This window comes from Megascapheus bottae, chromosome 13 (assembly GCF_031878675.1).
Source record: "Megascapheus bottae isolate mThoBot1 chromosome 13, mThoBot2.hap1, whole genome shotgun sequence".
Lineage (NCBI taxonomy): Eukaryota > Metazoa > Chordata > Mammalia > Rodentia > Geomyidae > Megascapheus > Megascapheus bottae.
In genome coordinates, this window is record NC_143521.1 from 7483803 (window position 1) to 7497450 (window position 13648).

General features: G+C 39.9%; 1 protein-coding gene across 1 annotated transcript in view; it reads right to left on the reverse strand.

Annotated features, from left to right (window-relative positions):
• Positions 1-4078: 4078 nt before the first annotated feature.
• The window catches only part of Sparcl1 (SPARC like 1), a 37815-nt gene continuing 28245 nt past the window's right edge, over positions 4079-13648 (reverse strand). The window contains exons 9-11 of the mRNA XM_090343230.1: positions 12160-12308; positions 10896-11044; positions 4079-4549 (exon numbers count right to left, since the gene is read on the reverse strand). Coding sequence (XP_090199356.1) covers positions 4521-4549; positions 10896-11044; positions 12160-12308 — 327 coding nt within the window. The 3' untranslated portion in view covers positions 4079-4520. The remainder of the gene's footprint in view (positions 4550-10895; positions 11045-12159; positions 12309-13648) is intronic.

Here is a 13648-nt window from a genome sequence, read left to right on the forward strand (position 1 = left end):
AACAGCAAGGCTCCAAGTCTGAACTGGGAGAAGGTACTCACAGGTATAGGCAAGGCAGTGGCAGTGCACAAAAGGCCCGTCAGGATAAGCAGTTTCATTCTGAGGTAGAGCCTAGAATTGAAGGGTAACGAGATCATAGCTACTTTCTTTCTGAGTTTTGTTTCTATTGTTAATTGTTAAGGTCGATCAGGCTAACTCCTGCCTCCACAGGTGTTGTAAGGTTAGAAGAGCATGTGAAAAAACCTCCAAGGCCTTTAGGACACAGATGGGCTCAGAATATCACCCCACCTCCCTCTCCTCTTTACACCTTGCAGTTTCTCTTGTTTCTCGACAGCCCCTGAAGTTATATGGGTTTGTGCTTTCTGTACACAAATCTTCACTCCTTCATGTTGGCATAATGCTTATTATTGGGAACCCATCATCACTAACTAAACAGAGGGAAACTGTATGTAAAATACACATTCATCTGGAGCTTGAGACTTACCAGTCCCTGTTAGTGGTCTGAATGTCATTTCTTAGCAAGAAATTACAGATCATAATAGAATATAAGCACAATAAGTCAAGTCAATAAAGTAACTCAACACAGCCATTTCCAATCAGTTGATTCTGAAAGCAAACCTTGCTTTGTTGTAAAAATTACACTTAATTTAAGTTGGACACCAGTGGCTTACACTTGTAATGCTAGCCACTTAGGAGGCTGAGATCTGAGGATTGTGCTCAAAAGCCACCCCCAGAGGAAAAGTCCGCAAGAGATTCTTATCGCTAATAAATCCAAAAGCGGAAGTGGCACCATGGCCTAAAGTGGTAGAGGTAGCCTTGAGCAAAAATAGCTCAAGGACAGCACCCAGAACCCGAGCTCAAGCTGCACAATTGAAAAAAATATACACTTAATTTCAATGGACTTACAAATCAGTATAATGTTTCATTCTTGGAGAAAAACTATATTCTTTTTCTTTCTCTCCTTCCTTCCTTCCTTCCTTCCTTCCTTCCTTCCTTCCTTCCTTCCTTCCTTCCTTTTCTTATGCCAGTCCTAGGGTTTGAACTCAGGGCTAGGGTAGGCTCCTGAGCGTTTCTCCTCAAGTTCAGTACTCTAGTAATTGAGCCATAGCTCCACTTCTGGCTTTTTTGGTGGTTACTCAAAAATAAAATCTCATGGACTTTCCTACCAGGACTGGCTTTGAACAGTGATCCTCAGATATCAGCCTCCTGTATAGCTAGGATTACAGATGTAAACCACCAGTGCCCAGTTCATATTCTTAATTAAGATGCCCCAGTGTTAAAGGCGAGTTATATTTATTTACATATAAATTATTCTTCAGCTAGTATGTACATATTTAAAATTTGACTCTTATTTCAGTTCCATATTACTTTGCCTGAATTTAGACTATTAGCTCCCTTCCCTTTATTTTCCATGTCCTTTTTTTTTTTTGTATTTTTCTTCCTTCTGGATTCAACCCTTGAAATAACTATTTCCTTGATCAGTGGACCTGATAAAAATCATCAAACTACCCAACACAGAATATCCCACACCATTTTATATAAAACCAGTAGAAATAATATCTCTTTAGTTACCTTTGCTTCAGATGGCCCTCGGAGCAGCAGATTCAGGAAGCAGTGTGAACTCTTAGATTTCCTAAGTCCATCCAGTATTTAAGCTCTGTTACTAATGCTGTTATGGTCACAGGCAATATGAGTCATAAAATTCAAAACTATGTGGAATACATTTCAGACCAAGATCTCTAACTTCCAAAATACCTCCATTACATAGATATAGACTCAAAGACTGGTTACTGAGAAAACAACTCTCCATGGTTGGGTCACAGTAAATCTTTATTGCAACCAACCAATCATTAAAAGTGGTAACCACCAAGAACATTTAAAGTGCTCCTATAATGTGTCATTCCAGATTAAATATGGGAGTCTTAACTGATATAGAAATTTCAGATTCAAAAGTGTCTATTGTTGCATTTTTTTCTTGCAAAAGGAAAACTATCTTCAAGTAAAAAAATTGAGTAAATGTTTGCATGATATCCTCAACATTAAATCATTTTTCATTAAAATCACTTAGCATTAAAATGTCCTAACATTTTAAAAGTTGTCCAAGAGTGAAAAAATAATTTAGGTCAAATTAATATTTTTAAGCATTGTTTTAATGATAAAACATGGTTCTTAAGACTTGATTTCTAAAACTTGGCTTTTAATTAGTAAATATATTTCTATTTACATGTACAAAACATTCTAAAATTTGAAGTAATTAAAAGTCATTTCTCCATTTGGAAGAAGCAGCAAACAACTGGATTCTGATAAATCAAGTAGAAGGCAATCACTTATAAAGGGCATAGTTTAATGTGTTTTTGGTTCAAATGGGTGATTTACTGAGTTAAAAAAGATAAAAGACTGCAAAAAGAATAAAGGAAGCAGGTAACATAAAAGTAAATGACAAAATTGTGTGTGCATATGTATATATACAGAATTTCAGATAGGAAATGTTAGAAACCCAACTTTCAAATATTGTAAGATCAAAGACAATTTCTTGTTTAATTCTATTTTTTGTTGTTGTTGGTTATGGTTCTTGAACCCAGGGCCTTGATGTCATCCCTGAATTTTTCTCTCACAGCTAGTACTCTACCACTTAAGCCCCAGCTCCACTTCTTGTTTTCTGGTGGTTAATTGGAGATGAGACTTTCATGAACTTTTCCTGCCAGAACTGGCTTTGAATCATGATCCTCACATCTCAGTTTCCTGAGTAGCTAGGATTACAGGTGTGAGAACTAGAGCCCATCTGATAATTTCTTTTTTTTTGTTTCAGACCTTAGGAAACTGAAAACTATATGATACTATTTATATTTTTGTACTTTGGTCTTTAATGTAATAGTTACCAAAGAAGAGGGCAAACAGGGTCAGAGTTTCTGTGACTCACTTTGGAGTAGCAACACCTATCTCTCGAGACATTGGCTCTCATGACACTTTATATGTCACTCACCTGTCTATCTTTACTTTTTGTGTGTGTGTGCACGCGCACACACATGCAGGTGTACCAGTCCTGGGCTTGACTTCAGGGCCCAAGTACTGTCCCAGAGCATTTCTTCTCAAAGTTAGCATTCTACCAAATGCACCACAGCTCTTCTTCTTCCCTGCCCACTCCCCACCCTCCAGTAGCTAAGTGGAGATAAGAGTCTCCTGGACTTTTGTGTTCAGATTGGATTAGAAGTGCAAACCTCTGAGCAGTTAGGATTACAGACATGAGCAGTGACACCCAGCTGTTATATAACCTTTATTTTGAGAAAGTGAAACTGGGGACAGCTTTCAGAGCCTCTGGCTTCAAATGCACACGCACAGAATTAAAACGATACCTGTACGTGCATTGAGTAATGCTGTAATTGTCCACATTTTCAATTGAATTTGGTTGAAAAGTACTTGAATTCATTTTCTCAATATTTTAATTCATATCATGATGGAGGACGTCCATGACCAGCTACTATTTTATAACTGAGTATTATTTATCATGGAAAATGTCTCCTTTTTTTTTTTTTGCTAGTCCTGAGCTTGTGCTCAGGGACTGAGCACTGTCCTTGGACTTTCTCAAAGCTAGAGCTCTACCACTTGAGCCTCAGCACCACTTCCAGCTTTTTTCTATGTATGTGGTACCGAGGAATCAAACCTGGGTCTTTGTGCATGGTAGGCAAGCACTCTACCACTAGGCCAAAATCCCGGCCCCGTCTACTACTTTTTTTAATGCTAGTACTGGGGCTTGAATTCAGGGCCTTGGCATTCTTGTTTAATTTTTCCATGTTTAGTGCTTTACCACTTGAGCCATACCTTCATTTCTGGCTTTTTGCTAGGTAATTGGAGATAAGAGTCTTTGGCTTTGTTTTCCTGGGCTGACTTCATATCTCAGCCTCTTCAGAAACTGGGATTTCAAGAGCTGAGCCACTGGCACCTGGCATGTACTTTTTGTTCAATTTCAGTCACTTTATTTATCAAGTAGAAAGGTCTAGGATACACAATTATAATTAACTATGAAGTGTAATCTTTGGGTTGGGCTTAGACATCTGGTTATAAAAAACTTGAATAAGCCTTTGGAATTTTACAGACTCTTTTATTATGTTATTAAGATATTGAATGTGATACATGTTAATCGTAAAACACCATGTTCTGTTTTCTTGAAGTATATCTGATATTATGGGCGACATGAACACATAATGTTTTTCAAGGTTATAATTAGTAATTACTTTAAAAGTTAATGCAGCAAGTGAAATTACTGTGACTCAAACTCTTGATCTAAAATAGTGTGCATTTCTTCTACATATATTGGCTTTACTTCATTTCATGTTTGTATTTCTTAAGGTAATATTGCATGCTCGGTGCATATATTTCATTGGCAAGCAATTGCTCTCATTTTCTTCTCTTACATGCAAACATTTTGCTAAAGATACATCTACTAGTCTAGCTGCATGTATTTCAGAGGTGCTGAAAAGACAGGAGGATGTTGGAAAGCTTGAATTCTTCCAAATCTGAATTCAAAACAAGAGGTTTTCATCTATGTCTTCTGTAAAAACAAAAACAAAACAAAACAAAAAAACATTTACAAAGTTGTTAGAGAAGTAACAGCCAGCGTCCTATCTAGGATCTGAGGAAATGCCTAAAAACATGATCTTCAGTCCCAATATAGCATCCACATCACCTAGGGAGCTTTGAAAATGTATTTCTCTCATGTGCTTTTGCTCATATTTTTCCTCTTTTATGATCACATATTGTAGAAAACAATGGGTTCCATTATGACATATTCATGCATGTATAATGTGCTTTTATTATACTTACCCCGTTTCCTTCTCCATATCAATCACAGGTTCCCTTTTCTTTTCCCCCATAGTCTCCCTACTACTTCCATGTCTTTTTTTTTGTAAAGATTACACATATGAAACAAAAGATGGAATGCTTCTTTTTCTAACTTTGACTTATTTTTGCTTAGATTCCCCAGTTCTATCCATAGTCCTGAAAATGAGATTATTTTGTTCTTCTTTGAGGCTAAATAAAAATCCCATTGTGCATATATGCCACACACGTACATATATAAAATTTGTCTAAACTAATTGTATAAAGGGCTTTGATGGTGACATTTTCATACATATGTATTGTAATGTACTGCGTGTGTGTGTATGTGTGTGTGTGTGTGTGTGTGTGTGTGTGTGTGTGTGTGTGCTGGCACTGGGGCTTGAACTCAGGGCCTGGGTGCTGCCCCTTAGCTTTTTTGCTCAAGGCTGGAACTCTACCACTTGAGCCACATGGCTCCACCCCTGGCTTTCCCCTAGTTTGTGTGTCCAGGAATGGCGAGCATCCCGACCATGGCATATCTTCAGAGTGCATTGAAGAGGATGGGAAACATACAAAAACTGATATGTGTGCCAGGGGAGAACTGAGGCACCTGCCACTTTATCCACTGGCTTCAGGACTTCAACTCCCACCCAGCAGTACACCACCCTCTGGGAGGGCAGAGGCTGGGGAAACCAAGCTATCTTCTAGACTGCGCTCAGTGCTCAGTCCAGCCCTGCAAGCAAACATGTGCAGCAGAGAGATAGGCTGAGTGATCTGCTGGCCACAGGCTCTGACTCAAAGCTCACTCCCTAGTGATAGATCCTCAGTGATAGAGTTCACTCCTGCCACGGAGCGGGCCACTGTACCCTCCACAGCCTCAGCTTAAACTTCTCAAGAGTCTACACCTGACACTCCCACTTGCCATGGCTGCTTCTTGTGGCATCTTCTATCCAGACTCCTGGCAGTGTCCCCACGGTAGTGACATCCCTTGTCTTCAGGTCTCCAGAGTACTCAGTCTCAAACAATGAGCCCCTCTCAAGAAGATACTGGCTATAGTACTTCAGGGAAGCTATGTAAAGGATTTCTTCATCATGGGTGGCCTTCGCAAAGGAGGAGTCATTAGCCCATTGAATCCCCACACTAGACTTAAGCCTCATGAGAGACATGGGCTTATGCTATGGCTAGGAAAGCCAATGGGTTGTCATCAGGGCTTCCTGGCTTGCACGGTGGCTGTGGTTTTAGTCTCCTTCACTCTTGACAGAGAATCAGTATTAAAGCTGTGGGCTGTTGCCATAATTTACTACTCTTCTGTTTCTGTAACCTCTTTCATGATTCCTGTTGCCCTTCATCTCTTGCTCTGGATTACATAATCTGTCCTTTGTTAATCTGCCATCTTCCAGAAAGTCACTTTACTCTAAAATGCTTTAACTTTTCATCTTCATAATCATTCATATAGCTCGCTTCCTTGAGCATCAGTGACCTAGACCCTTGCCTCTGGGCTTAGGCCCTATTTGTAACAAATAGGCAACTGTACACATAGTTGAGAATTACTGATAGAGAAAGGGGAGACTCAGGGGAGGGGAGCCCAGTCAATAGTGCCAAATATTCTCATGGAAATGTAACATATAATGGCAGCTCAAACAGGCCTCCAACTGCGTAGCTTGTAGAAGAACTTGTTTCCACATGAAGAGATGACTGCATCCTGAAATGCATAAAACACCACTCCTCTGCCAAGGGCCACCCAGCAGTACTTGGGTGTATTTTTGCAGTCTTCATAAAGCACCTGCCTACAGCAGATTAATTTGAAACACTCTAAACTAGTAGCCTGTCTGACTTACAAGATAATTTTCCTGTTCAGATATAATAAGTCTTTAGCCCAGAAAGCATATATATATATATATATATATATATATACTAGAGAAAATGTATATATAGAGAGAGAAAGAGAGGCTTCAATATATTTCTTTGAATACTTGCTTCACTTGTAAAAAGAAGATACTAATTTCATTACTTACAAATTTATATTTACAGGCATACTTTTTGTCTATTTTTTTCTGTTGTTCAGGCTAGAAAAGTCATTCTGTTGCCGTGTGTGTGTGTGTGTGTGTGTGTGTGTGTGTGTGTGTGTGTGTGTGTGTGTGTGTGTAGGGGATTGCTGGTTCTGAGGTTTGAATTCAAGACCTGGTCACTGTCCTTGAGCTTTTTTACTCAAGGCTAGCACTCTGCTACTTGAACTGCAGCTCCACTTCTGGCTTTTTTGGTACTTAGATAAGTATCTCAGGACTTTTCCTGCCCAGACTGGCTTGTGTCACAATCCCCATAGCTCCGCCTTCTGAGTAGCTAGAATTACAGGCAAGCCACTAGTGCTTGTCTCTATTGACTTTAAAGCAAATTCCTTTACCTGTGCTCAAGATTTCCTCTGTCTCAAGACTTCTATTTTCCTCTTGAATGTATCACTTCTCTCTTTCCCCACAATTTCCTTTTTTGGTCCAGTTCACATCAACTTGTCTGGATTTATCCCATCTTCTCAGCTGTTCTCTGACTTCCTCATAATGTAGCCAGAGGACTCTTTGTTGAATTCAAACCCTGAGAAATCACTGTGTTGTTGGGTAATTCCCAAGCACTTTTTTAATTGACTTAGTCTTTAATTGATTTAGTAGGACCTGCATGAACTAATTTAGCTTGTTAGGTAAATTCTGGAAGGATTTCCAAAAGCTTAACATGGAGAGATGTCATACATGGTACATGAAGATTCCTCTACCACTTAATTGAACCCCACTTACATAGATAAAGAAAATGAGACTCACTGAGGATAAGTGGTACACATAAAGCGCATAGCCACTGGATGACAGAGCTAGGCTATTTGAATATTTGATCCCATCTAGTGCTTATCATAAATAGATACATCCAAAAAAACCATTGACTAATAATTAGGTTTTCTTGTGAATTTCTCAGCCTTGAGGAAAGGAAGGATACACTTATAAATAAATGTGTGTGAGTGTGCGTGTGTGTGTGTGTGTGTGTGTGTGTGTGTGTTAACATTCTCTACTATACCCTAAATCTGCAACTTGTTTACTTATTCTCACTCAGTAATATCTATTTCAGTGGTATTTTGATGTGATAATTTTTTCCCTTTCAAAATAACATAATAACCAAGCCACAGTGCATAAACAAGATCATTAGAAGCTTGGCAAGTCACTGGACTTTGTAAGCCTTTTCTGCTCCTCCTAGACGACCTCCCAGTACAAGGCCAGGCAAGCTGGTGTGCTGAAGAGCTTCCAGGAGCTTTACGAAAGCCCAGCTATTTTCCTTAATGGATGGCCACTATTCCAGTTTGTCTTTTTTATCAGGCCTTTGAAACCACATGTCCCATAAAAGGTCATTCAGAAAGCTGTCCTATCCTGGCCAAGTTTTCCCCGCCTGATAATGATGGTGTGAGCAGGGTGGGGGGAACTGCATTTGGGTGTATTTCATCAGGGAAGTTAGAAAACACAGCAGTGACCTATTTCCAGGCACATGAATGCGTTTATGTAAGTACTCTGCTTGTTGAATAGTTAGAAAGGAAATACACAATTTTTTTCAGTCTAGGCCTTAATAGCTTACTAATTTCATATCAGTGCTAAAATAGTCCAGTTTCCAAGGTAATTGCCAAGGGTCCTTCATTCTTCATAGTCTGTGGTCTTTTCCCATAATGTTGCAGCCTTGTCCAATGTGATGAACAGAATATACACAGTTGTAGTGTTTCCCCCCCCCCTCTGTCTCCGTATCTCTGCCTCTCTCTCTCTCTTCCCTCTCTCTGTCTCTGTCTCTCTCTCTCTTTCTCTGTCCCCTTTCTCTCCACTATCTATGAAGAAATGCCTCCTGCAAATAGCCAGATGAGTAAGTCAAAGCAGATTCTTCATCCCTTGCTGAGACATGCTGAGACTTGATTCTAACTCAGAACCACTAAGCTACTTCCAGATTTCTGACCTTGAAAACTGAGTTTTGAAATGCTAAATTCAGGACAATCTGTTATATAGCAGAGACAGTGAATACACAGAATAAGAACAGATACTGACAAAATAATGTGTTTGTTCACTATTTGTATCACTCACACACGAATATTGTAGAGGAATAGGACAAACCCTTTCTGCTGCTGAAGTTATGAAGAAATGACCTCTGCGTACTCTCAGTTCATTCTCTTGAGCTGCTATGAGGGCATGAACGTGGGGCCTAGGCATGTGTATTAGCTTTTTTGCTCAAGGAAGAGCTCTACCTCTTCACTTCTGGCTTTTTGTGGTTCATTAGAATTTCATGAACATTCCTTCCTGGGCTGGCTTTGAACTGTGATCTTCAAATCTCAGTCTCCTAAGTAACTGGGCTGATAGGTATGAGCAACTGGTACCCAGGACACTCTCAGTTCTTGCTCTCTAATTTTAAGCCATTTATACAGTGGTATGAAGAATAGTTTTTACAGCAAGGCTTGTGCAGATGACCTTTGTTTTGGAAATTCTGATGACCTAGCTTTTCTTCACAGATTGGGTACAACATTCATCCTATGTGTATGTTCTCACAGGATGCTGGCTTGTGAATTTCCATCCATAAAGCCTCTCCCTTAAGATTTTCACATTCACTATTGAGTTACCTTCTGTGAGCAGTTTCAATATTTAGTTTGTGGACATATTTCAGAGTATGAGGACTGAAAACATGTTATCTCATGAAAGGCAACTATTAGCCAGGAAAAGATAATGAAATAGATTAAGACATAACCTGCCCTAACAATGGTTATATTTAAATTCCTCTATTGAAAGAATAGAAAAAGAATTGATTTATCCTTTTACCCCATTAGAATGCATTATTGGGTCATTTTGGAATCAAGAAGAGTATATGGGCACAATCTATGGTGCAAGATGCAGTTGTCAGTGAGCTGGCAATGAATCTCGGGTGTCTTCTGATACCTCCCATTGTACGAAACAGATTTGTGGTTTCATTCCTCATATAAGCAAGGTTAAGGAAGGATGTAAAAGTCAAGTATAAAGATTTCTGAAACTTGGCACAACTCTCTGAATTCACATTGCATTGACAGGCTCAACCAGCAGCTGAGACCTCAATACATACTCATGCCTGCTATCCTCCCAAACCAGACTGTCTGAATGCCAAACCTTACAAACCTCATCCCTGGGGAGATGAAAGGAGAATGCTGGATGAGTCAAATCACAAAATACATGGCTTCAATGTATGAAGACAGCATAAAGAAATGTAGTGAGAATTAAGTAGCAGGGACAAAGGATGGGAAAGGAGAAACAGATGAGGATAATGTGAGTTAATGATACATAGCTTGAATCACTGTGGTAAGACTCCTTTACAAAATTAACATAGGTAAGAAATAGGGGAAAAAAGAATGGCAGGGAAGTCAGACTATAGGGTGGTGGGTAAACTATATTGAAGAGGGGAGTGAATGAGAGTGACTATGGTTGAAGTATATTTATATATGTGTATGAAAACAGAGCAATGGGGGCCGGGAGTTTGGCCTAGTGGTAGAGTGCTTGCCTAGCATGCACAAAGACCTGGGTTCAATTCCTCAGTACCACATGCATAGAAAAAAGATGGAAGTGGTGCTGAGGCTCAAGTGGTAGAGCTCTACCCTTGAGAAAGTCCAAGAACAGGGCTCAGGCCCTGAGCTCAAGCCCAGGACTGGCAAAAAAAAAAAAAAAAAGCAGGGCTTGAGGAATTATTCAAGTGGTAGAATGCTAGCCTATCAAGTACAAGGGCACGAATCCAAACCCCCAGGACTACCAGGGAAACAGCACAATGAAATGACACTGTTTTAAGAAGAAGGCAGGAGAGATAAGGGAGAGTAATGGAGGGGTCAATTCAATCAGGATGCATTCTAGGCGTCTATTGAAATGTCATAATGAAATCCTGCCTTGTGCAGCTATTATATGCTGGTGAAAACCTGTCAAAATAATGACCCTGCGACGATCCTTGCATGGGGCTGTCAGAATCGAAACACTACCACCAAATGTCTCTCCCAGGCCTGCAGGGCTCAGAGTTGCTGTGGTAGAAGACAATACCCTGCTTGAGCTGATCTTTGAATTTACCTTCTTTAATTCCAAAGCAGTGGCCCCATTCCTTCAAAGTGATGTGTTTATCCTTGTTGGGGTCACACTCCTCAAAGAAGCGGGTGATACAGTGCTCCAGGGGTACCAGTGATGCCCGCAGAGGAGCCAGCTCGGAATGCGTCAGGACTCTGCAAGAGAGAAATGGCAGCATGTTAATGAGCAGTCTATGTATGCAGATTGAAGTTTCAGAATCTCTAGGGACATTAGCCTTCCTCTGGATTGCTGTAGTGACCACATAAAGAGTATACAGGTAAAAATCTGTGAGAGAACTCAATGCCCCCCTCAATGTATAGATGTACACACAGCAATAACGCTTACACAGTCCAGTAACTGTACTAGGTTGTTCCAGATGTAGGCACTTGACCCAAGTTGAGCCAATCAGATTGGCTTGAGAACATAGGCTCAAGAACGAGAAAGGCCAAGTATAGGAAGTCAGACTTTCATCTGTAAACTTGGGAGCTTGAAATGTAGTCATATTCTGTTCTTTTTTCTTAGCAATACCAAAGTTTGAACTATGGGATTGGAATTCAGAGCACTATCCAAGCACTCTAATATTTTCACCATGCCCTAAGCCCCCTTTGCTTTAGTTTATTTTTCAAATAGGATTGTGTACGTTCATCTATGTCAACTTTGGATTTCAATTCTCCTATCTCTGTCCCCTGAACATCTGGAATTATAGGTGTGAATTACCTTGCCTAGTTAGTTTTTTTCCATTAGTGTGTGTGTGTGTGGGGGGGTGTACACACAGTACCATGGCTTAAACTCAGGCCCTCACACTCAGTCAGCTTTCTTGTTCACAGAAGGCATTCTATCACTTGAGCCACATCTCCAAGTTTAGAATTTTGTTAGTTAATTGGAGATGACATCTCATAGACTTTGCTTCTTGGACTGGCTTTAAATCATGATTCTGCAGGTCTCATCCATTCAAGTAGCTAGGATTATAGGCAATAGCCACCAATGTTTGTCTTCCTTATTAATGTTGTATCCAGATTGTCCTTGAACTGATATTTTCCCCAATTTGTCCTCCCGCAGAGCTGGAATGATAGAAATCTGTCACCATACTTGGCCTTGAATTCTGTTGTTTTGAAGGCAGTTCTATGCTTAGACTCTTAACCATGATTCTTGATCATCTTATTGTTCCTAAATGGAACTTGGAAATTTCTGGATTCTATCTTAATTTCTGTTTTGCATAGATATCATTAAGTGAGTGAGTGACCAAGAAGTAGGGACATAGAGTTTTTACCTGTCCTTGGGATGCTGGTCAAGCTCATTAAACTGCCAGTGCACAGGATACACATACATGTGGTAGTTCTTCTTGAAGTCCCTTAGGAGAAGTTCAATGGGGTGGTCCCCAGCCAAGAGTCTCTTTTCATCCAGGTAAATTTTCTTGACCTACGATTAAAAGGAAGAACACGATCACAGTATCAGACAAGGGTAATGAAATTGTCATTTATTAACATGTACTTGAAGGTTAACAATAATACAGAGGAAACCATGCCCAGCACAAAAATAATGCCTTCTAATTAATACTATAGTTTTTCTTTTCTCCCTTCCTTCCTTCCTTCCTTCCTTCCTTCCTTCCTTCCTTCCTTCCTTCCTTCTTCCCTCCCTCCCTCCCTCTTTTTTCTTTCTTTCTTCCTCTTTCTTTTCTTTCTGTCTTTCTTTCTTTCTTTCTTTCTTTCTTTCTTTCTCTCTTCTTTCCTTTCTTTCTCTCCTTTCTTCCTCTCTCATTCTCTGTCTCTCTCTCTCTCTCTCTCTGTCTCTCTCTTTTTCTCTATCTTTCTTTTCCCTTTGGTGCTGTTATTGGCCTTGGAACTCAAGACTTGAGCTCTTGGCTTTTTCTGCTCAAATCTAGTGCTCTAGTATTTTAACTACACTTAGAATTGTTCCCGCCCACCCACCCCCCTGCCCTTTGCTGGTTAAATAGAGATAAGAGTCCCATGGAGTTTCCCATCAGGGATACCTTTGAATTATGATCCTCATATCTGAGCCTCTTGAATAGTTAGTTTTATAGGCATAAGCCACTAGCAGCTGGATCGTAGCTTTTTACCTGTTTTGTTTTTATAATTGTGTGTGTGTGTGTGTGTGTGTGTGTGTGTGTGTGTGATGGTTTTTAAAGTAACAGCTACAACTTACAGCTTTCAAAAACTTGCCTTTTAATCCTTTTTTCAAAAAATGTGCAAGAAGTAATGTACTCACTACCTTATAAATGTAACTGTAACCCCTCCATACATCATCCTGACAGAAATATAAAATTTAAAAAATACAAAAGAAAATCGGCTCTACATTCCTTAAAACTGGGAGAAGGCTATATATATTTTTTTAAAAACATGAACTGATTTAGGTAAATTTCTTTTATTGTTTAGTGAAAAGTCTATTCCTTTCCTACTAGCAGACTCCATTTTAAATTCTCTCTGTTCTCATGCAGTCCTTGCTGAGTCTCAGCTTAGTTCTAATTGCTGCTTGGCTGTCCCCTGCTCCCCTGTAGAAACTCTCCTCTTTCCTCCCTAGGGATCTCAGCGCTGCCTGTGACATTGTGGTAAGGAGGAAGAATAGGAAGCATTCATGAACCACTTATATGAGCTCTGAGGTTGTTGTGTCACCTATTTCACTGAGCCTTTGGGGACAGACAGAGCTGTTGCCACGACCGAGTCTACCAACTTCTCTCCCTGTTATCAACAATGTACTGTCGGTGCTACTAATCCAAGCCCTTTCATCTAGCTGGAACACCT